The sequence below is a fragment of the Nicotiana sylvestris genome, chromosome 10 (genome assembly GCF_000393655.2).
Source record: "Nicotiana sylvestris chromosome 10, ASM39365v2, whole genome shotgun sequence".
Lineage (NCBI taxonomy): Eukaryota > Viridiplantae > Streptophyta > Magnoliopsida > Solanales > Solanaceae > Nicotiana > Nicotiana sylvestris.
Window position 1 is genome coordinate 171,884,400 of NC_091066.1, and position 24,939 is coordinate 171,909,338.

At 37.6% G+C, this 24,939-nt stretch overlaps 2 protein-coding genes across 2 annotated transcripts; one reads left to right on the top strand and one right to left on the bottom strand.

Annotated features, from left to right (window-relative positions):
• Positions 1 to 5,329: 5,329 nt before the first annotated feature.
• Positions 5,330 to 5,782, top strand: LOC138880262 (uncharacterized). Its single transcript, XM_070159941.1, has one exon. The coding sequence runs from the start codon at positions 5,330 to 5,332 to the stop codon at positions 5,780 to 5,782; it is 453 nt and encodes a 150-aa protein (XP_070016042.1).
• A 9,214-nt stretch (positions 5,783 to 14,996) lies between these two features.
• Positions 14,997 to 20,793, bottom strand: LOC104217269 (quinolinate phosphoribosyltransferase [decarboxylating] 1a). Its single transcript, XM_009767461.2, has 10 exons — positions 20,697 to 20,793; positions 20,303 to 20,436; positions 19,545 to 19,678; positions 19,380 to 19,443; positions 19,222 to 19,304; positions 18,174 to 18,257; positions 17,926 to 18,078; positions 16,611 to 16,787; positions 16,346 to 16,413; positions 14,997 to 15,349 (listed from the first exon to the last, which is right to left on the bottom strand). The coding sequence occupies exons 1-10, from the start codon at positions 20,753 to 20,755 to the stop codon at positions 15,253 to 15,255; spliced, it is 1,053 nt and encodes a 350-aa protein (XP_009765763.1). The 5' UTR covers positions 20,756 to 20,793; the 3' UTR covers positions 14,997 to 15,252.
• Positions 20,794 to 24,939: the final 4,146 nt, after the last annotated feature.

Sequence of the window (24,939 nt, forward strand, 5' to 3'; positions counted from 1 at the left end):
CCTATTTGCCCTGGTGATGGATGCACTGACTCATCATATTCAAGGGGAGGTGCCATGGTGCATGCTATTTGCTGATGACATTATTCTAATTGACGAGACACGAGGCGGCGTCAACGAGAGGCTAGAGATTTGGAGACATGCTCTTGAGTCTAAAGGTTTCAAGTTGAGCAGGACGAAGACGGAATACCTCGAGTGCAAATTTGGAGTTGAGCCGACGGAAGCGGGAGTTGAAGTGAGGCTTGACTCTCAAGTCATTCCCAAGAGGGGTAGTTTCAAGTACCTTGGATCGGTTATTCAGGGGATCGGGGAGATTGACGAGGATGTCACACACCGTATAGGGGTGGGGTGGATGAAGTGGAGGTTAGCGTCGGGAGTCTTGTGTGACAAGAAAGTGCCACCGTTACTAAAAGGTAAGTTTTATAGAGCAGTGGTTAGGCCTGCCATGTTATATGGAACTGAATGTTGGCCGGTAAAGAACTCACACATCCAGAAGATGAAAGTAGCAGAGATGAGGATGTTGAGGTGGATGTGCGGGCATACAAGGATGGATAAGATTAGGAATGAAGATATTCGAGAGAAGGTGGGTGTGGCCCCCATGGAGGACAAGATGCGGGAAGTAAGACTAAGATGGTTCGGGCACATTCAGAGGAGGAGCACTAATGCACCGGTGAGGAGGTGCGAGCGACTGGCTGTAGTGGGCACGCGGAGAGGTAGAGGGCGACCTAAGAAGTATTGGGAAGAGGTGATCAGACAGGACATGGCGCAACTTAGGATTACTGAGGACATGCCCATTGACAGGGAATTATGGAGGTCGAGCATTAAGGTTGTAGGTGAGGGAAAGTTGTGAATATTTCTACAGCACAATAGAGTGAGACTAGCCAGTTAGGAGTTAGACTAAGAATGTCATTGGTCGTCTATTGATGCGGGGCTTTACCTGCTAGTTTTACTATACCAGCCATCTATTTCGTATTTCGTATTCTCTATTTCATATCTCTTATATTATTGTTATTTTATTATGCATTTTATGGTACTAATATATCGGCTCCTATTGCTTTTTTGAGCCGAGGATCTCTTGGAAACAGCCTCTCTACTCTTCGGGGTAGGGGTAAGGTCTGCGTACATATTACCCTCCCCAGACCCCACCTGTGGGATTATACTGGGTCGTTGTTGCTGTTGTTGTTATTTTGCTGAGCTTGGAGATTCTTTCATCAAAGCACACTCGGGAGCTCAAAAAGTGGAAAAACGAATGGAGGATATTTTCAAAATCAAGCAGGGAGATTCAGAATTGCTTAGAGAGTTCGTGGACAGATTTCAACGTGAAAGAATGACATTGCCACGTGTACCTGACAACTGGGCAGCTATAGCCTTTACAAGTAATTTGAATGAAAAAAGTTCGGAAGCTACGAGGAGGCTTAAGGAAAGCCTTAGTGAATTCCCATCTACAACGTGGAATGATGTTTACAACAGGTATAGTACGAAGTTGAGGATTGAGGAAGATACTGTGCCACGATCTCAAAAAGAAGAAAATATACGTCCGAGACGGGAAGAGACCGACAAAAGGTTCGGTAAAAACAGGTACGAGCCTTATATGAGACCTACGGGAAAAGACTCACGATCAAAACAGGATGACCAAAGGCACGATCGCAAACCAAAGAACAGAGAAGCAGGTTCCTCATCGAGATTCAGGAATGAGCGAAACCTTTATGAGTCACGGGACGATGATAGAAGTTTAAAAGCGAGGTTTGGAGGTTACAACTTTAACGTCAGAACTTCTGAGCTCGTAGCCGTTTGAGAAGTATGGGAGATAAGGTTCGATGGCCAAAGGAAATGAGGTCGAATCCAAACAGGCGCAACCCTGACCATTGGTGCGAGTTTCATAATGACCATGGACATAAAACAGTAGATTGTAGATTTTTACAAAGTGAGGTTGATCATTTATTAAAACAAGGATATCTCACAGAGTTATTCAGTGAGAAAGGCAAGCAAGCTTATATGAAAAACAGGCAGGAGCCTCAAAAGCCCTTCTCTCTCCCAAAAGAACTGTTAATGTTATAAGTGGGGTTGAAGGCATCAATGGTGTATCATATACTGCAGCCAACAAAGTTTCCAAAGTAACTATTACCCAAGGGAAACAGGTGCAGCAGGTTCTAAAAGAAGACAATATTACATTCAATGATGCATATGCTGACGGTGTATTAACCCCTCAGAACGATGCACTGGTAATATCTCTAGTTGTTTTTGATACTAATGTGAAACGGGATTTAATTGATCCAGGTAGTTCCGTGAACATTATTTTGCTAAGAGTATTACGTGAGATGCAAATTAAAGAGAAAATAATACCAAAGGCGCATACTCTATCTGGATTTGATAATTCCAGTGTCATCACAAATGGAGAGGTAACACTCACCACATTTGCCGAAAGGATCGCAAAGGATACAAAGTTTCAAGTAGTAGAGATGGAAATGGCTTACAAAATGATTCTTGGGAGACTGTAGATCCACGAAATGGATATTGTTCCTTCAACCTTGCATCAGGTTATTAAGTTTCCTTAACCATGGGGAATTTGTCAAATTTGGGGGGATCAACATATGTCCAGGGCTATCAACTCCGTTGCAGACACGAGCACGAGAAGTGAAGGTAAATAGCAATCACAGAAGGCAGTTGAGGACATCACAACGCAAACCTCAACTGAACAAGGACAGACAGATGTAGATTCAAGGCCTGACACTATACAAGAACCAGAAGAGAATGAAAATATCAAAACAACGATTGAGGAATTAGAGCCTGTCATGTTATATGCTCAATGGCTTGATAAAAAAGTCTATGTTAAGGCTAATCTTGACCAAGGAATGAAAGGTAAGTTAATTGAATTTTTGAAAACTAACATGGATTTCTTTGCTTGGTTCTATTCAGACATGACTGGAATTCCACCGGGGGTGATGACTCATAAACTAAATGAGGATCCATCATATCTTCCTGTGAAGCAAAAAAAGAGAAAGCAGGGATCTTTCAAGAATTAGGTGATTCAAGAAGAAGTTCAAAAATTGTTAAAAATTGGTTCCATTCGAGAGGTAAAGTACCCTAATTGGTTAGCTAACACTGTTGTGGTTCCAAAGAAAAATGGTAAGTGGAGGGTATGTGTAGATTATACAGATCTTAACAAAGCCTTCCCTAAAGATTCTTTTCCGCTACTACACATAGATCAATTGATTGATGCAACTGCAGGTCACGAATTACTAAGTTTTCTAGATGCATATTTAGGGTATAATCAAATTAAAATGGACCCGATAGATGAAGAAAAAACTTCGTTCATAACAGACATGGGGACTTACTGTTATAAAGTAATGCCCTTTGGTCTAAAAAATGCAGGGGCGACGTATCAGAGGTTAGTAACCAGAATGTTTCAGGAATATTTAGGAAAGACTATGGAGGTATATATAGATGATATGTTAGTTAAAACTCAATATTCGAAAGATCACATATCACACTTATCTGACACATTTTCAATTTTGCGTAAATTTAATATGAAGTTAAATTCTGAAAAATGTGCATTTGGCGTTTCATCAGGTAAGTTTTTGGGTTTTCTCGTTTCTAACCGTGGAATTGAAGTGAATCCTATACAGATTAAAGCCATTGAAGAAATCTCTGATATACTTACAAACAAAAAAGAAGTTCAAAGGTTAACAAGGAGAATTGCGGCTTTGGGAAGATTCATATCAAAATCATCAAAAAAATGTTTTAAATTCTTCTCAGCTCTTAAGAAGCAGGATCATTTTGAATGGAATGTCAACAAGCACTTAGGAATTTGAAAACTTACTTATCAAATCCGCCTTTGTTGGCAAAACCAAAAGCTGGAGAAAAGCTACTCATCTACCTCGCTGTTTCTGAAGTGGCATTAAGCGCTGTTTTGGTCCGGGAAGAGCAAGGTAAGCAATCCCCTATCTATTACATGAGTAAATCTTTGTTGGATGCGGAGACAAGGTATCCTCAATTAGAAAAACTTGACCTTGCATTGATCATGGCATCTAGAAAGTTAAGACCTTATTTTCAGTGTCATCTTATCGTTGTGGTAACTACCTACCCTTTACGTAACATTTTACACAAGCAGGAGTTATCAGGTAGGTTAGCTAAGTGGGCAATAGAGTTACGTGAATATGAAATTACATATCAACCTAGAACTGCTGTAAAATCACAAGTATTAGCAGATTTCGTGGCTAATTTTAGTCATGGAATACAGTTAGAAGCAGAGAAAGAATTGCAGGTGTTCAATGGGGCTAACCCAGGAACTTGGACTTTATTTACTGACGGCTCATCTAATGTGAGAGGAGCAGGTTTGGGAGTCGTATTGGTACCGCCTACGGGCGAAACCATTCGGCAAGCTATCAAATATCATTCCATAACTAACAACGAGGTGGAATATGAAGCTATGATTGCAGGTTTAGAATTGGCACGGGAGCTTGGCATAAGTCGGATTATAATCAAAAGTGATTTACAACTCATAGTTAATCAAATACTGGGGACTTATATAGCCAGGGAAGCAAGGATGCAACAATATTTGGAGAAAGTACAGGAGTTGATAAAACAATTTCAAGATTGGAAAATTAAACAAATACCCAGGGACGAAAATCTTGAAGCAGACGCCCTAGCTAATCTCGCATCTACGGCCGATGTGACAAACGATGAAAATGCCTTAGTGATACATTTATTTCATTCAGTTATTGATCCTGATGCTAATGAGGTAAATTTTAATAATTTAACTTGGGATTGGAGGAACGAAATTGTGGCTTTTTTGCAGTATGGTATTGTTCCTGATGACAAGAAAAAGGCTTGTGCGCTTCGAAGAAAAGCTGCTCGGTACTGCTTAAAACAAGGCAATTTGTATCGTAAAATGTTTGGTGTTCCATTAGCAAGATGTCTTGGACCTGCGCAAATAGAGTACGTAATGAGAGAAGTACATGAGGGTCATTGTGGGAATCACGCAGGTGGAAGATCACTGGTGAGAACCTTGATTAGGGCAGGTTATTACTGGCCCAAAATGGAAGATGAGGCAGAAAGTTTCGTGGCTAAATGTGATAAATGTCAAAGGTACGGTAACAATATACACAGACCTGCGGAATTGTTACATCCGATCATTGCACCATGGCCATTTATGAAATGGGGGATGGACATCGTAGGTCCATTACCGCAAGCAAAAGGATAGGTAAATTTTTTACTTGCTCTCACTGATTATTTTACTAAATGGGTAGAGGCAGGTGCATTCAAATAGGTACGAGAAAAAGAAGTTAGAGATTTTATTTGGCGAAATAGCATATGTCAATTCGGCGTACCAATGGAGATCGTATGCGATAATGGCCCTCAATTTATTGGAGCTCAGATCACGGAATTTTTTCAAAGTTGGCAAAATAAAAGGATTACGTCAACACCATACCATCCAGTGGGTAATGGACAAGCAGAGTCAACAAATAAGGTTATCATTAACAATTTGAAGAAGCGTTTACAAGAAGCAAAAGGTAATTGGCCTGAAGTATTACCTGGGGTTTTATGGGCATATCGAACAACTGCTAAAACAAGTACGGGTGAAACACCATTCTCGTTGGTTTACGGAGCCGAAGCCTTGATTCCAGCTGAGATAGGAGAGCCAAGCACACAGTTTATGCAGGCAACGAAGGAGTCTAACAGCGAAGAGATGCGGGTCAATTTTGATTTACTCGAGGGAAGAAGAGAAGCTGCATTAATAAGGATGGCAGCACAAAAGCAAGTCATTGAACGATATTACAACTGAAAAGCGCGCCTCAGATTCTTCAAAATTGAGGACTTCGTGATTAAAAAGGTCTTTCAATCTACAATGGTAACTAACTCAGGGAAGTTAAGTCCAACATGGTAAGGACCCTACAGAATTAGTAATGTTACAGGAAAGGGAGCATATGAACTAGAGACAATGGATGGCAAGACACTGCCTTCACATTGGAATGTTGTTCATTTAAAGAGATACTATTTCTAAGGAAAACCCACGGTCAGGTATAACCATTTTACATTTCATTTTTGAATTATTAATTTTACTAACGATTTTAGATGATAGGCAAAAAGCTAACCCGTACTAAATGATGAGTCACGACCTGTAAGGCACACGGAGTAACCTAAAAATTCTGGCCTAGGGTTACAATTATTCTGATAGAAACGAAAACGGGTTATGCAGTCTTCATCTATAATTGTCCCTCCGAGTCCCGTATGTTTTTCCTTTTCAGGAAACAGACCAAGATAAGAGGAACAAACAAGTGCTCGAGGCTTCAATCTTCAACGCTCCAACACTTGGGGGACTACCTAATACATACAGACATACGTGTAAATCTCAAGCAAAGATTTGAAGACTATGGCATTTATCATAGTGTTTTTTCCTCATGAGAACAACGATGTCACTTCTCAAACCTTGTACTGAAATGGGTTATAAGGAAAAACCTTGTGTGTATTATTTTTTGTAAGAATCTGTAACAAGAAAAACAGTTACGAGAAAACTATAGATGTAATCCAAATACATGTAAAGTATTATTCAAAAAAAACTTGTCAAAGTTCATAAACATGTGTGTTCCTATTCTTTTCATCGTATTACAACACCATTATGAAGTTGAGACGTCTTCTTCATTAAGTGTCAAAAATATAAAAGGGCCCTCTTTTATAAAACTCATGTTATTAAGTCATGGGATTAATCATAGAGCATTTTCAAAGGATAAAAATGCAAGCTATTTTTTAAGTCCTTAAAAATAAAAGTCAAGAATAGAACGAATAGAAGTAATAAAAAACTTCTTAATATATAAAATCTAAAGACTAAGTATGAACCTAGTCATCAAAGTTGTTTTATAGATGCCCCATAATAAATACTGGGGACTTTTTTCTACAAAAAACCCTTAAAAACAAACTAATGGTTTGATCATTATCTTCCAAAAAGTAAAAAAAAATGGTCACTGGGAGGCAGGAGCATCAGAAGTAACGGTGCCAACATCAGAAGGAGCATCCACAAGCACGGTGTCAACTTGACTTGAAACAACAGGATCGTTGAGGTGAGCAAGAGACACGGAAGCCTTACCTTCGGGTTCTTGATCCACGGTAGCTTCAACTTCAGGAACTTGAACCAAGGCTACATCCGTTTCAGGAGCTTCAACCACGGGAGCCTCAATTGCGGGAGATGGAAAGTCCAGTGGTTGTTGAGCCTTCTCAATAGTCTCCATGACTTTAGCCAATTATAACTCTAAATTAAAGTTCTCTTGACTAGCCTCGGTTAAGGCATCACGACAAGAGTTCAGAAAAGTCCAGCTTACCTCAACAACCATTTTATCCTCGAGAAGCTCGTGGTCTCTTTCCCAAATAGCAATTTTACTTTTGAGCTCTTCATTTTCATCCAAGGTGGAATTGAAAGAGATTTGAAGAGCGACATTGGAACTTTCCAAAGCACGGATTTTATCAGTAGAGGCCCTCAAGTTCATTTGAGTTTGGGTCAAGCTCTGTGCAAGATCTTTCTCATAAACCTCCTTTTGACTCAAGAGTGCCTTCAATTCTTTAATCTCCTCATTTGCCTTAGATAACTGATCTGAGAAATAAGATTAAAGGTATTCTTTGTCCCTCTCTGCTTGGCTTGAAGAAGCCTTGTCCACTACCAATGCCAAAGTCAATGCACGCACCTGCTGCTCCAGGTTACTCTTATTCTCTTGCATATCTTCAATAGCGATTTGTGCGCTATCAAATTTCCCTTTCCAGTTAGCCGCTTCTAGTTGAGCTTCATGAGTCACTTTCTCGGCCTCAAGAATTGATTTCTCAGATTCACGGGCCACTTTCTCTAAAAGAGAAATTTTGCCCATCAACTCTGTACCAATGAGGTTGGCCTGAGAATAGTGAAGAAGGAAAGTAAGAATTCAAGAATAAAAAGAAAAAGAATTCTTTTTAGATAAATGAGGAAAATACCTTCAAAGTGGCATGAACAATGTCGTTCATCAAAGTCAAGCAGCTAAGGCTATTCATCTTCTCTTTTTCAATTGAGCCAATCAAAGGCTCGAGCCAAACGTCTGCCTGACCGGATTTTCTCAAAAGGCTGTTGTTGGCGGGAACTTCAATAGTCACGCTCCTCATGGCAATAGTTCTGCTTGTAGAACCAACTTCAGCACGATGAACAATATGAGGGGGAATAATCAAAGGAGGAGTTGGAGAAGAGGTGAGTGCAATAGAAGAAGGAACGAAAATAACAGGGGTCGGTAAGGAAAGAGTCGCAGGCACAGGTGACGAAAAAGACATAAAGGCACTTTATCTAAAATAGGCCTGAGTTCACCACTATCAAAACCACTAGCAAAACGTTGGTCAGTGGATTCACGAGTATCTTGGGGGGTAACATCGTCATCAAAAACGAGATGAACAGGCTCGGTAGAAGAGGCACGAGGAGAGACTTCAGCCTCATCATCAAACATAACACGTCTTCTAGCCCTTGGCCTCTTTATCAAAGAGCCATCTTCATCTTCCTCCTCGGAATCTTCATCAATGGTCTTCCTCTTCACAAGTATGTCCTGAGCCTTCTTTAAAGTGAGTTGAGCTCCTGTAGAGGTTCGAGAGGCCGCAACTGCTTCAGCAGAAATGCCTCAAATTGAAAATCCTGACAAAAAGAAGGATGAAAATTAAGGTGATAAACAGAAGATTTTACATACGAGAAAATAAAAAATCCTTACCATGAGTTTTCACTTTCCAACTGTACTGATTGGAAATAGATTTCCAGGACCTGGCCTCCATAGGTGCGGACTTCAATAATTTCTCTACCCAACCACGAAAGTTGGGAACTTTATCCACAACTCCCATTATTGCTACAAAGAGGAGAGGGAGAGAAAATTTAAAAAAAAATCAAAATTGAAAGAAAAAGGTACGAGAAGAATAAAAGACTTACGTGCAAAATTCCATTTCTCGGGAAAAGGAACGTTTTCTTCACCCACCAAACCAACAGTGGGGGCAGCAACGAATCGAGCATACCAACCACGATCCTTATCATCTTCTGGGCTTACCAAAACCCTTTTACTCTTGGCTACTAAAGTAAAAACACCGATACGAAAGAGCCTGGGGGAGTAAAGATGAATTAGATGAGGGAAAGTAAAATCAACACCAGCCTTGTTTGATAAATGTATTAAGCAAGCCACAACTCTCCAAACGAGCGGGCCGATTTGTGCTAAACAAACTTGAAAAAAACAGCAAAAATCAAGAATTACTGGATCAATGGCTGGTTTAAATCCTAGAGTAAAGGGATAAGTATAAACGAAAGAAAAACCAGTCATATAAGAAGTAATTCTTTGATTTGGGTTAGGAACAACAATTGGGAAGTCACTATTCCAATGACAGTCATTACAAACTATGGGGGTTAAAACCTCTATAATCATAGTAGGATAAGTATCAGCACGACTCAATTCAGAAACTTGTTTTTGAAGTGATTCTCTGTCATGGTAAAGGATAAGTCGCTAGGAACTATTTCCTCTATCAAAGGTTCTTGTAAAGGTTCAGAAATTTCTTTACCCTTAGAAGATGATTTCTGAGTAAAAGAACCTCTAATTCTAGAGGGAGTACCAGAACTAGAGGAAGGTATAGGAGAACTGACGCCACAGGCAGATCCTAAACTACGGAGTCTGCCACCCCTACCCCTTCTATGTCTAACAGAGGCATTGGGGAGGTTATCCAAGATAGGAAATCTTCTAGGGTTAGGGTTTAAAGAAGACATGATGAAGAAGGTCGAATTGAGGAAGAAGTGAACAGCATTGAAGAGTAAAGTATTCAATAAAACTTTATGAAGAAGAGGGCAAGAGAAAAAGGTTATATTTATGTGAGAAAGCGATCGTCAAAGGCAAGAAGCGCAATGATGGAAAGCCTATAATAAAGACAACTAGCTCTTCGTGAATAGTGGAGCCATAAAAGCCTTGAAAAAAGGCTGCAAAATTGCAAAATAGATAGGAAAATGACACGTGTACAAAGCATTTAATAGAAAAGATAATTGAAGCGTCAATAATGTCATAGCATTAATGGTAGCAAAAATTCCCTTTTTAATGCAATCCGCTTCCCAAATATTTAATTGATAAATAAATGGAAAGTGGGGGGACTATCTGTATTGGGAAAAATCGAATTTACATATTAGAGATGATGTGTCGTGACACGTGGATCAGTCAAATAGTCAAAGGAACAAAGTTAGCTAAGAGACACGAGCAATAACAGATACGAGCAAAGGTTGTGGAAGAGGCACAAACAATTACTTAGAAGATGCAGAGCCCGCACCTATTCAAGACATTTAAAGCACAAAGATCAAAGGGAATTAAAGGAATGAACCTGGTGGTCTATGAGAGACCGGATACAGTATTTAATGTGTATTAAATACTAAAAACGTTAGAGAATATTTGTTTAATATCTGATTGTGTAACATATTATTAAATGACATTCATTATAGCTTAAGGCAAGGCTTAGTCTCAAAAAAACTATAAAAGGGGAAAGAATCAATAATTGTACGACACAGAGAAGACTATTGGAATATACTAATTTACTTTGCTTTCTTCTGCTCATTTTTTTATTGTTAAAAGCCAATTTTTACATTCTTTCGATTATTAGTAACCCGTGTTCTTCTAAATTCTAGCTTTAACTAAAATTCTATTTTCTGGTTAAACAGTTTGACAGCCATATTTGCAAATAATTTGAAATATTTCTTATTAATGACAAACTAGCAGAAGAATACTGTGTGGTGATTTCTTATAACATGAAGGATCATATTTATAAGCCCTTAGGTACACTTTAAATTAATTGCCATTGCTAATTTGTCCTTTTTTAAGTTTAATAATTAAAGAGGGTTTTAAGCACGTTATGTTGAATGACTCGAGGCTCACATTATTACTATTATGTTTAGTATCACACGGGTACCGATTTCTTATAGTATACTCTCACCGGTCCACAATAAGTGACCAATTTATTTTTTTATTTTGTAAAAATTGCACGGGGCGTTTTATTTGGTCGCCTCCATTTAACCTATACCCATTTTTTTATAACTTTTAACTTGTACCCACTTTTTAAATAATTTCAGCCCCCTTTCTCCTCCTCCTCCTTCATTTTCTTCTTTCTTCTTCTTCTTTCTTCGGATGTTATTTTCTATCTAGTTTACTAGTCATGTTTGATCTTATTTTCTAGTCAATGCACTAGAGAGAAAACTCTTGCATATTTATTCAGACATGCTTTTCGTTTTTTAGCAGAAAAAATAGTGTATGTTTTTTTCTTTTGCACAAGTTATTACATAAAATTACAACTTCTATTTTCTTAATCAACGATAAGCACCTTTTCTTTGCAATTTGACGTGGACCATTTGAGGCAACGATAAAATCTTAAGTTACTTTGTTATTCGTTTTCGTACTTCAATTATTTGGCAAACTGTCATTGATTCCGTGAATACCGTACTATATATATAACCAAGAAAACTACAAATGAAGTTATTTAGAAAGTGGAGCCATAACTATAGCTGAAGTTATGTGAAAAAGTGTCATTTGAGAGCTGGGAAAGTTTTTATTTTGTAACTGGAAAACTTGATTTAGCTCATTGTATGTTTACTACCCCAAATGACTTCAACTCTTTTTAACGTCTGTCTCCTTGTTGTTTCTCTGGGCATTCTCTTGTGAAAACGAAGTTAATTACTTTTGTGAACTGATTAGGCCTTTGTACGTAGTTCACATGAGTCATCTCAAGAATATTACTATCTTCTTCTTGTTCTGTTTCTCTTTGGTCATAATTATAGCTTGCGATAGTAATATTGGATTTCACTGGAGTACTGTTAAGTCTGGTTACACGAAACAAAACTCCGTCCTTCCCTCCTTTTCAGGCAAATTCTTGCATTTTTCCTATCAAAATAGTAGCAGAATCATAAGTACTATAACAGAAAAGGCGTACTTCAGCAACAGAAAACAAAAACAAAAGAGAGTTTTGTTTTCCCGGTTACAAAACAAAAACTTCAGCTCTAGAGCTGAAGTTCGCCAGTTATAAAATAAAAACTTCAGCTCTAGAGCTGAAGTTCGCCAGTTACAAAACAAAAACTTCAGCTCTAGAGCTGAACTTCAGGCCCGACTACTAAAATGCTGAAGTTTTGCGTGATTGCCTTTGCTACTTCAGCCCTGTATGCTAAAGTTATGCGAAAAAGCGGGTACACTTGCAAATACTTTTGCAAAGCGGGCACAAGTTAAAACGTGACACAAAAAACGGGTATAGATGCAAATCCCCCTTTTATTTTGGTCCAAAATAAGTGTCCTTTTATATAATCAAGAAAAAATTCAAGTTGTTTTTCCAAAATTACCCTTATGTTCGTATCCCTAAAAAGTCTTTTTACTCCTCATATTAAATTGTGCTGCAATATATAATTAAGGGTAGTTTAGTCACACTAACTATTTTTGTCTTGAATTTAGTATTTCCTTAATGAGTGTACCCAAGGTAAATTGGTCACTTATTGTGAACCGGATGGAGTATTTCTTATTGTTATATTATTGTTGGCAATAGCACCTTAATTGATTTTTAACCCTTTTTTTTGTGGTCTTTTTAGATATCAAGAAGGAATTTACTTCATATTTTTCCAAAGTTGCCCTCGGAGTAAAGAACTTAGGAGTATTTTTTATATTTTTAATAAACAATAAAGATTAATATAATCAATTTTTATTGTTAATTTATGCTAAAATATGAATTTCTTAATATATATAAAAACAACTAAAAAATTAATTAAAGTGGACCGGAGGGTCTAGTAATTAATGTGCTAAATTGAATAAACAAGGCTATAATGTTTGATTGCATTTGTAATAAATATAAATACAAGATCCCAAATATATGGGTCAACGGGATTACTCAATTCACGTGATTGGCACATGCACTTCCCTGAGCCAAAAAAAGACAACCAACAAAACTATGTAGTATACCAATCGCCAAGGACGATTGCAGAATCCCCCAGTCACCGGCAGAAAGAAATCGTGTGAGTTTAAATATTATATATATATATATATATATATACGCAGACCTTACCACTACCCCAAAGGAGTAGAGAGGTTGTTTCCGAAAGAACCTCGGCTCAAGATAATTAGAAAGACAAAAAAGGAGAGAATATTAGTTTCACCACAGAGATCATAGGAAAAATAAGAACATAAAATGCAGAAGGAAAATGCAAAACAAAAATGATGGCTAGTAAATAGGTCCTGCACCGAAAAGAGAAAATAGTAAGACACGACAACACCCCTAGCTATTTCAGACAAAAATCCTACCAGACTAGGCTCACAACAGTACAAGGTAACGCAAGACTCAGCTACCTCCTAGCCTAAAACCGTAATACTCGACCTCCATAACTTCCTATCAAGTGTCATGTCCTCGGAAATCTGAAGCCTTGCCATATCCTGCCTGATCACTTCTCCCCAATACTTCTTAGGCCGCTCTCTACCTCTTCTCGCGCCCTCCACAACCAGTCGCTCACACCTCCTTACCGAAGCATCTGGGCTTCTCCTCTGTACATGTCCGAACCATCTGAGTCTCGCTTCCCGCATCTTGTCATCAATAGGAACCACGTGCACCTTCTCCCGAATATCATCATTTCTAATCTTGTCCATCCTAGTGTGCCCGCACATCCACCTCAACATTCTCATTTCTGCTACTTTCATCTTTTGGATATGTGAGTTCTTAACAGGCCAATACATCATCGCCGGTCTAACCACCGCTTTATAGAACTTACCTTTGAGTATCGTCGGCACTCTCTTGTCACACAAAACTCCGGATGCTAACCTCCACTTCATCCATCCTACCTCAATACGGTGTGCGACATCCTCATCGATCTCCCCTCCCCCGTGGATAACCGAACCAAGATACTTGAAGCTGCCTCTACTTGGGATAACCTGTGATTCAAGCCTCACATCCACACCCACTTCCCCCGGCTCAGTGCTGAACTTACACTCCAAGTATTCCGTCTTCGTTCTGCTCAGCTTGAAACCTTTAGACTCAAGAGTTTGTCTCCAAACTTCTAGTCTCTAGTTAACCCCGGCTCATGACTCATCAATCAGAACTATGTCATCGACAAATAGCAATCACCATGGCACCTCCTCTTGGATATGGTTTGTTAATGCATCCATCACCAGAGCGAATAAGAATGGATTGAGCGCAGAGCCTTGGTATAATCTCATTTCAACGACTTGGTCGGCTTTATATGGTGTAACCCCATATATATATATATATATATATATATATATATATATATATATATATATATATATATATATATATATATATATATATTAAATGCATGTAAGAAAGTGATGCATTTAATTACTTGGATTGGAATTTGCTCCATTAGAGTATTTCCTCCGTCAACTCCGTTTGTGTTAACTTTTTCACGTTGTCCGTCTCAAGCTCGAATAAAGGTGTTAGGATTGCAAGTAGTCAATATAAAACTAATCATTTCTCGTAGTACCAATATTATGGAGACATGGGCTGACCTGATTTTATAAAGCCGACCAATAGACATGGCTAATGAGTATTCATATAGCTGACACGACTTGTTTTGCAAGGACAATGAATTATACTTTCCCATTTTCTAAGGAAATATTTCCTTTTTCTTTAATTTATTCAAAACATATCTTTATACTTGCCTCGTAGTTGATAGCAGAGATGTTTATACAATTCACTACTCTTTCTTTCTAATATTAATCAATGTAATATGCATAGGAGCACAGTCAAGAAAGGATGGCACCTTAGCTGTTTCCTTTGCAAACAAATAGTGCACCAAAATATACAGAGCTACAGTCAGATATCTCCATACATCCTTATATAACAACAATTCACTATAAAAGTCAAATTTTTTTCGAAACGGATTTTTATGCTATATTATAATATATGTCTTTTATAACAGCACTTCACGATAGCAACCAAAAAATATCGGAACAAAAGAGGCTGTTAGAGAGAGGTTTGACTGAATTTAGGTTGGAAGAGAGCCATAAAAGATGTGAAGTAACACAAAACTTCACATACACCAAACTTTTAAATCAACTTTTTACATTGTGTCAAATTCCATGAAACATGAAAGCAAAGATATAATGAAATACCAACTCAAGCAATTAGGTTGGAAAAAAGCCATCGAAATATTCCAGCAACTTACATCTTATTTGTTTGACAACTAGTAAAATGATTCTTATTTGCACTTTGTGCCATTCAGCTGCTTTTACTCCAACCCTACAACAAAAGTAATGGCGGTCATGCTCGTTTTGTACGTCGTCCAACTTCAAGGGCGAGCTCTGTATCGATCTTCAGGGATATGTCAAGTGCTTTCACAGAATGCGTTAGGGCACCACTGCAAACATTAAATTTTTCATAGTATGAGTATCATAACAAACCTTTATGTGCCTAATACATATGGACTAAACAAAAGATAGATTCGTTTTTTATCAAAATAACAGGCTAATATCTGATAAAGGGCATCATTCCTGGATGAAACAAACATATATTGAACTTTCTCAAGTATTGAGTCCACTCCTAGCCGAGGAAATTGTACCCCACACTAAATCATGTGCTTAAACGTGAAGCCTTTGTTAACCAATAAATAACCGAAGAGGTCAACAACCTAATAATTTTAAGTACTTTAGCAATCCAGGTAAGGAGGTGTGAGAGGTTGGAGCTGGAGGGGTTGAGAAGAGGTAGAGGTAGGCCGAAGAAGTATTGGGGAGAGGTGATTAGGCAGGATATGACATTAGTTCAGCTTACCAAGGACATGATCCTTGATAGGAAGGTGTGGAGGTCGAGACTCAAGGTATACGACTAGTAGGTAGTTGAGAGTATTAGTGTTAGTCCCGTATTCTATTTTTGTTAGATTTTTTTAGTATTACTTATTGTTCCTTTCGTTTCGTTCTCTTACTATCTTGTTGGTTATTGCTTGGTGCTATTGCTTTTCTTCTCGTCTTTCATGAGCCGAGAGTCTATCGGAAACAGCCTCTCTACCTTCAAGGTGGGGGTAAGGTATGCGTACACACTATCCTCCCTAGACTCCACTTGTGGGATTACACTGGGTATTTTGTTGTTGTTGTTGTTGTTGTACTTTAGCAATCCATGCAAGTTCTCCTGTTTATCAATTTTATCAAGAAAATTATACATAACATAGACTATCTAATGGGAGCTTTTGTCTGATGTGTGCGAGTAAACTAACCATCTTATTAGTATAAAAAAAAAAGAGGAAAAGAAAGACGTCGCAGCAACACAAATAACACAAACCAAGAAGTCTCTTCTATTTTTATTATCTTCCAATTTTTTTAATGAAGATCTTCTGAAAAAATAGCAAGAGCGAAATACATACCTAGAAATGTAGGTAACACCAGTTTGTCCAATCTTGTGCACTGTTTCAAGGGTAACATTTCCTGAAGCCTGCCACCATTACAGCAAACAAAGCATGTCATCACAAGATATCCACTGACAAAAATAATAAACGGGAAACCAAGCAGTACCATTTTTTATGAGTTAGGAGTTTTTATCATAAAATCAAATCTTAAATGCTATTTCTAAGCTGCGTATATACTGACAGTTTGTGGAGCAGTAAAATTTTAAAATGAAACCAGAAGTACCTCTGTCTCAAACCTCCCATTGATCAAATCTACAGCCTCCTTAAGCATGGATACATCAATATCTCCATTAGATAATGGAACAACCATATTGTCCAGCATTATCCTAGTCAACGAAGTCTTTGTTTGAGATGCATAGTCCAGAACCTCTCGTACTTCTGCAATTGTCCTGGTTTCAACCTGTTGGATAGGAGAAAAGGTTTAAAACTCTGCCAATAATTACCAGAAATTGAGCAGATTCAGAAAGGACCATATGCTCAAAACTGCTAAATACAATAACGTAAGTTCGGGTATCTTAAATCAGACAATTTGGGTTCCTACCAGCATATTCTTGATGCTGACACATTTATAAGATCTTACCTTATAAAAAAAGTATCTACATTATTAGTATTCTTAACTATCCAAAAGTAGGTGCAAATTACCAACTTAATGAAAGACAACACCAATAAGTAGTATGCAAAGACAGACCTAAAATACAATATCCCCCAAACCTTTTGGCTCTTAGGTTATATTAGGGTGGATGATAACATTGAAAAATTCCTGGAAGAAGAAATTTTCCCAGCTCTTTCAGCAATATATAATGTTATTTTTACTTTTCCCTTTACTTTTGTAACAAAAGCAAAACATTATCAAGAAAGAATACCCAAGGGAGTGGAACCATGAACATTGTTGTGTGCCGAAATCCAAAAAAGATGACCTTGAAAACTAGTCCAAAATGTAACCTGACAAACTATTTTGTTCGCTAACTGCTTTAACATGGTCAAATAACACAATTTTCCACTCTTGTTTCAGTTATCAAAAATCATGATATATTCTGGGATACTACTCTCAACCTCTACGCTGGGGGTCTTTCGAAAACAGCCTCTCTAGCTTCAAGGTCTGCGTATACACCACCCTCACCAGACCCCACTTGTGGGATTATACTGGGTTTGTTGTTGTTGCTCTCAACCCCTACAAGTGTATCTAGATACAAAAATGTAAAATAAAAGTCTCGAGGTGTAGTGCAAACATCTCTGAACTTGGACTAACATTTGATTTCAACAGATAAGAATTCAATTCTTCAATGAAAGGATATCAGAAATAGCATCAATTATAAAGTTTATATCATCAACACTATAAATAGTTTTTGATTGAAAATAGCTCTAGAAAGATATTTATCTGACCAAATACAAAACTGACAAAAGAGTATTGCACAACTGATGGCAGAAGCTAAGATTAAATGATTAATCTATTCCAGCAGAATAGGTAATTGAACTGTCAGGTCGAAATAAACATAACTATAACCACACAATTTAATCCAAAGGTAAATGGGGCCAACCTCAACCCCCATCTGGAGTTTATTTTGTTCCAAATACTGATCCACGGAATTTAGAGCTTTGCTGACACCTCCAGCAGCAGATATGTGATTATCTTTTATCATTACCATATCAAATAAGCCCATTCTGTGATTCTTCCCCCCACCGATCAATACCTTCACTTAAAGCCAGGTAGAAAGTCAGCCAAGATGAACTATATATACATGTGATAGCCTCTCACAATGGATGATTTTGGCGAGTAAATATTTACCGCCCATTTATCCACCAAACGTAATCCTGGAGCAGTTTTCCTAGTCTCCAAGATGGTAGCAGGGTGTGCAGCATCTGCCATCGCCTGCAAATATTAAAGAACTCACTCTCTTCTAAATTCTAATCATTACTACAGAGGCAAGACAATGAACTCCATGACATCTTGAGATAGCATTATCAGGTACAAAATGTCTAGTTTGTCTATTCATTAAAGAGATGAAGATGTTTGGTTCTGGTTCAATGAAATCTTTCAAATTCTTTTAAAACATGACACCTGCAGCAGTGTCCATATCCTGAAAAAGGAACACATGGAATTAATTTTTGTGGACAGATATTTGATATTTATTACCTGATTTAGAGAACCAAAGGGGTTCCATTGAAAGGTAAACGCAAGTAGTTGTACCAAAAGTGTCAAAACTCACAGCTCCGTTTGCAAATTCTAACAGCAATATCTGTTTAGATTTCACACATTATTTCATTCCGGGTGAATATTTGTACCGTTCTTATTAGTTACAAATTTTGTTGGTACTTCATAATTTATGTTAACATTCATTAGTTAATTTATTCTCGTCTACTGAGTTTTAGAAAATGGCATGTGTATAGTTAAGTCTTTGCATGTGCATTTGCACCTTTTGTTTGTGATGGAATAAACTGAGGAATCTTTGTCATAGACTGATTGCAGAATTGTTTTCAGTGTGCGGCTCTCACACCATCTAATGTATCAGAAGAGTGGACGTACACAGCCTTATAAAGAATACGCGGAATCTGTTTCTAAGACTTGAACTCTTGACCATTGTACTTGAACCGTTGAAGGATATTTCATTGATTTTATATATCATACAGGAATGTGTAAATTTAGATCAATGCATATGTTCTGCAACAAAATCCAGTAATTTCGGGCATAGAACAATTGACAGTCTCAGATCTGGTACGCTTGACTTAACTTTGGAATACTGAAACCAACTCATCAATGACATAACCATTTGCATTCATTGCTATCTTTCCAGATCTTTATTAATGATGTGCTACTTACATGAGGACAAACACACCTTAGTTAGTGTAGCTATTCCGCTCATTCTTTGCATGAAATTGAGAACAACTCTCTCAGCTATAACAATGCTGTGAGCCTTTCCTGCAGACGTCAAGGCAAGATTATTATTAATTCAAAAAATCATTAGTAATTCATCATTTCTCACATATAGTTTACCTTGTACTTTGCCGAATTTCAAGCCTTTATGAACTTTATCACCATCATTTATAGACCACTCCATCTGATAATGAGAACATGAAGAAATTAAAAAACCTTTTTTCAGACATTTCTTCAAAGTAGAAATACCGGTTACCAGAACAACCTAATTGAAAAAATCAATACCTTTAGTGAAGGATCAACCTCTGCGAATATCATCTCAGCAAGTGCAATTCCTGCTACAATCCCGTCTTCCTTTGCTAGAAAATGAGCTTCGGATTCCATGTCAATAGGAATTGTTGCCTTACAAGTCACATCTCCTGCATTTCACACAAATAATACACAGGACAAATTGGTTTTTTATAATTGAGTACTCAAATTCACAATGGTAGCTAGGTGCTGAAAATATTGCTAGTACCAAGAAATTTACTCAAACAAACTTTTCCATCACGCAGAGAGTCAGACAGTACATGACAATATCCTCGGGCTCTTGAACTTAAAAAAACAACTATTGACACCAAAGGTTGCGGTGGGGCGATACATACTCCTCAATCCTTAACAAGAGTTCTCCGGATTAGTTGGGCCACAAAGCGGGTACCGGACACCAGGTGGGAAACAAGAAAGGAAAACAACTTTTGGCAGAACTATTCTCCTCCCCCCCCCCCCGGTTAAACTGAAGATAATCCTTATTAAGAACACATTAGCTGTTCTTATGGAAAAAGAACACAATTAGCTATAAATTAATTGAGGCTACACAAGAAAAATTGAAGCTTGGAGTTCACACAAAACAAAAAAAGACTATAGCTAAACTTCATAAAGCTACTCCCAATTAATTAAAAAGTCTACCATTAGCTTCCCTTAACAGTATTTACTAAAGTATTGAAACTGAGTGCACCTCATTTGACAATATAATAAGATTAAAATAATATGAGCTAAAACCAAACCTAAATCCCCAGCATCTTCAGAGAGGGCAAGTTGAATAACACCCTTTAAATCATAAGTTGGGTGTGCTGGTGGCTTCACTACTAATGACTCCACTGCATTTTTGGTGGCTATTGCTGACATTTTCACAACCAACCTGCAATTTACAGACAAAATTTAATCAGAAACTCATAAAGGAATAATCTTTATCAGTACAAAACAATAAGAACATGATTTTCAAGAATCTTTTTTTTTCCTTTCTGGGTGGAATTGAGTGGTTTTAAAGAAACATTGGGAGCTGTAATTGCATAAAAGAACAATCTTTATCAGTATATATAACAAAAATAAAAACATGATTTTCAAGAATCCTTTTTTTTTTTTTTGCTTCTGGGTTAAATTGAGGGGTTCTAAAGAAACCTTGGTGCTGTAATTGCATGAGGGTGCACTATTGCAGTGAAAGGAAAAACTTTAAACATTGAAATTTTGATTTTTGGAGCAAATAGCTTTGCTGAGCTTAGTGGTTTCTTGGGTTGTGAGAACTTCGAGAAAATGACAAATATAGTCCCTTATGTTTGAGGATAAGTTCAAAGTAGTCCCTTAAGTATACTCTGAATACTTTTGGTCCTAAAATTTGGCCAAGCTTATTTTTGGCCAAAAGTTCTTTTTTTTTTTTGCCAAAAGTACTTTTGGCCAAAAATTGAGGTGTTTGGCCAAGCTTCTGGAAGGAAAAAAATAATTTTGGAGAAGCAGAAAAAAAGTAGCTTCTCTCCAAAATTACTTTTTTGAGAAGCACTTTTGAGAAATACACTTAGAAACAGTTTTTTAAAGCTTGGCGAAACACTAATTGCTACTCAGAAGTGCTTTTTAAACTAATTAGCCAAACACAAACTGCTTCTCATCAAAAGTACTTTTGAAAAAAAGCACTTATCAAAATAAGCTGATTTTTGCAGCTTGGCCAAACGGGCTATTAATGAGCTCTGTGTCTCTTAGATTTGATGAGTATTATGATAAAAAAAGATTTAACCTTAGGAAAGGTCTATCAAATCCTAAAAAGCGAAGAAAAAAAATTGTACTAAAGACAAAAGAAAAATATACTAAAAATAGCAAAAATCATACCTAAAGAAGTTTGCATCAAACTCTAATATATACGGAAAATAGTACAAACTACAAAAGTTACTGCATATGAGTTCCCACTAAATCTCTTTTTTTACAGTTCTCATTAAATTAACAGATATAATTTGTAAATTTTGTACAAAGATCAAAAGTATTAAATTTTTACAAACTTAAAGAACCATAACTGCTTAAAGCATACCTAAAGGACAACTTTGAACCTATCCTCATACATACGGGACCATTTTTGTCATTTTTTCTATTCTTGAAAAGGAAAAGAAGGTTTTCTAAAACAAAATAGTCCTCCAATTATGTCAATTTGTTGTTGTTTTGGTCCATATGGTTTAACAGGGTGACCACAATAGCTTATTTTTCACTTCCCTTTTATGGAACATTGGTATATGCCTTTCAGAATATCAAATTTGTAAAGAAGCAAGATACAATATTCGATTGACAGATAATAAATAAATGTATAAAAACAAACAGATAAATACATAAGCTTAGGCGTTTCTTTTTTAAATTATCATTTCTTTTATCAGTTAGTCATATATGACGAGTTATAAATTATTTGGGTGGAGGTGGGGGAGGGGGGTTGACCAATCATTGTTGATCCTCCCAAGAATAATGATGGTTCAGATCATAAAGACTTTTGAAGATTCGTCTCAAAGGAAGGTGTCCTAATAAGTTCCAATAAATGTCTCTTTTTCCATTCTGCAACAACATTTTGCTATGGGGTGTATGGGCATGTCATTTGAGACTCAATACCTTGCTTTTTCAAATACCCTTGCAGCAGTTTATCGACTGGATCTTTCACAGAGACCAAGAACAAGGACCGAGAGTAATAGGGAATTCGGGATAAAAAGTATATATACTTTTCGTTACACGCGTACAAAGAACTCGTTGAAACCTCGCTACTGGATTGAGGAAGAGGCAAGAAAGTTGAGCTATACCTCCTTCCTTCCCTGTGGTTGACTGCTTTTTCTTCCTTTTTCCATACTTCAGGAGGAAGAGATCGCCGGGTTCAACTTCCACTGGTGATGGCGATTCCTTCTTGAAAAACAGTATATTCAGTTGAATCTTCATATTCTAATAATAAGATCGAATCAATTCCTATTCGAAAAGAGGATTTCATCATACCTGGCTTTCCTAACCTTACAACTGGCACTGAGACTTTACTTTATCAAGCTGGAAATAGGGAACTCCTTTTTGGAACTGCCTTTGATCTTTCCCTTGCCGTGTAGGTAAAGCTAGAAGAGCCTCATTGGCCCGACAGCTGACAAGCAAACCTTCCATTCTTATGTTTACATCACTTCTCTCTTTCTCGCATTGACCGGACAAAGGTTTCAAATGAGCATCCCATGGGGCAGCCATAGCTTGAACCTTCCTTCTCGCAGTCAGCTATATAACTCAGGCAGCAAAGGTTCGAGCAGGATGGCGGTTAGTGTGAGCACGTGATTTTTGTTTACGCGACAATCACTCCAAAAAGAAATCAAAAATAATAACAAATGGTCTTGCTGTACAATTTTTGGAATTTACATGATATTTTTGGTAGTTATTTGTGGTTTTGTCCATTCTTATTTAGTCTAATCAAACGAAAATACAAAAAATATATGTCGTGTGTAATTAAACCATAATTCGGTTATTAAAAAAAAATCACAAATATGCATCTTTGATTCTATTTGTCGCCATGGTGTAATTTTACCTATTTAAATATTTTAATATGTGTGTGATAATTGTGTTAAGTGCTAATTAATGGGTGTTTAATTTCATTTTAATTAGGTATTGGTTTTAAATTAGAAAATAAAAGAAAAAGAGTGCAAATTGTTTTAAGAAATCGGATTGGGCCTGTTTTCTTTAAATTTGAGGCCCAAAAGCAGCCCAAGGCAGCCGGTCCAAGCGACCCATCTCCCAGGCCACCAAACGACGTAGTTTGACACCAAAACTACGTCATTTCAAGGACAACCCATCTCAGCCGTTCAAACCAGGTTGATCTGACGGCCCTCGTCCCATCTCCTTTACCCGTTACGTGACCCGACCCAATGAAACCCTGTTTGATCCGTTCCCAGCATAAGACCAAATGACGCCGTTCCCCCTAGTGGAATGATCAAGGCCATTGATCATTGTTGATCCAACGGCCAACATCAAACCATTCACTCCGTATATAAGCTTACCTCCTTCACCCCGCACCCCCGAGCCAGACCCCTCTCCTCACTGTTCCTCCATCTCTCTCATTTCAGAGACGGACCTGGGTTTAGAACCCTAGCCGCCTTAGCCCCCTTCTGTTTGAAACCCGGCGGCATCAACGCCGTCGACCACCAGACTAACACCCTAGGACCACTCAATCACCCTGAATCCAAATCCACCAACCGTTTAGTTCGAATCAATCCCTAGGTTCTCGAATCTTCATTTGAAGATTCGAGCAAAGCCTCGATCTACACGGACCTACCCCAGATTCACACTAGACACTCCCCTGACTTCCCTCGTGACCAAACCAGGCTTGGTTTGGTCCGAATCCGACCAGGAAAACCTGAATCCCAAATCTGCCCTAAAAAACCCTAGAAGTCCTAAGTCCGATTTTTATCCGTTTGAGCCAGAGGATTAGGGTCTAATGGACCTTAATCGGAGTGTTCTCAGTGAGAACACTTCGATTAAAGTTCGTTCAAACCCAAGAAAGGTCGATTCAAATCCGAGATAGGACCTTCTAATTTTTCAAGCCTCTAAGGTATTTTTGTTTTCCTTTTCCTTATCAGTCCATTTTGTTGTTTTGTTAAATGTCTGTTCATATGTCCAAATGATTAGTTGATTTGTTTTGAATTTTTTTTGTGTGTCGACTGTTCTGTCCTCGCCCGGACTTCTCATTTGATCGAATCTCTTTTGCTATTCATTGATGAGTGTATGTGTTTGACAGTGTAATCAATTGAAATAATACTCGATCGATTAATTGGTTCCCAGGGTCATTTCTGGTTTTGACAGTGCAATCTGAAACCCTTGTTCAATACTGTTCGATTCTGATCATTAGCTATTGATTGTATGTGTTGTGATTCGCGTAGTCGATTCAATATATGTCGTCAATTAGTCTTAGCCTTGAATGATAATAATTTGACTCATGTTATTCATTTTCTGCTGAAGCTTTGTTTGAATCCAATTAAGAATTGAGTATAGCTGCTTGTTAGTGTGTTTATTTGAATCATAAATCACCTAAGGATTGGATAGCTGTTGGTGTTAGCAAGAATTACAGATTGTAGTTCAATTTAATAGCATGTGTGCTCACTTTTGACTCTGGGCAGCATGTGTTTGGTCAGAAGTTAGGGAATTATAATAATTGGATAGCATGTGCTGTCAGGATACATTCCTACTGCTTTGGTTTAGTTTAATAAAATGATAAAGCATTTTAATAATGAAATGAGGTTTTTGTCAGGAGAATCTCATGGGAGGGGTTTTTATTTTAATCTGTTGAGTGGAAAGAACAGCAGGAGAACATGGGAGGGAATTGAGTTTGTCTAACAGGCTATTGAATGGACTGATGCTAGGCTATAAATAGAGAAGTTTC

Bases quoted from the DNA above. Each gene is read 5' to 3' on its own strand.
- LOC104217269 (XM_009767461.2), bottom strand. From the start codon at position 20,755: ATGTTTAAAGTTTTTCCTTTCACTGCAATAGTGCACCCTCATGCAATT. The intron at 19,305-19,379 runs GTAAACTATATG...TGACGTCTGCAG, and splicing joins GAAATTCGGCAAAGTACAAG to GAAAGGCTCACAGCATTGTT. The intron at 16,788-17,925 runs GTTGGCCCCATT...CCTATCCAACAG, and splicing joins AACTCCAGATGGGGGTTGAG to GTTGAAACCAGGACAATTGC.
- LOC138880262 (XM_070159941.1), top strand. From the start codon at position 5,330: ATGGAGATCGTATGCGATAATGGCCCTCAATTTATTGGAGCTCAGATC.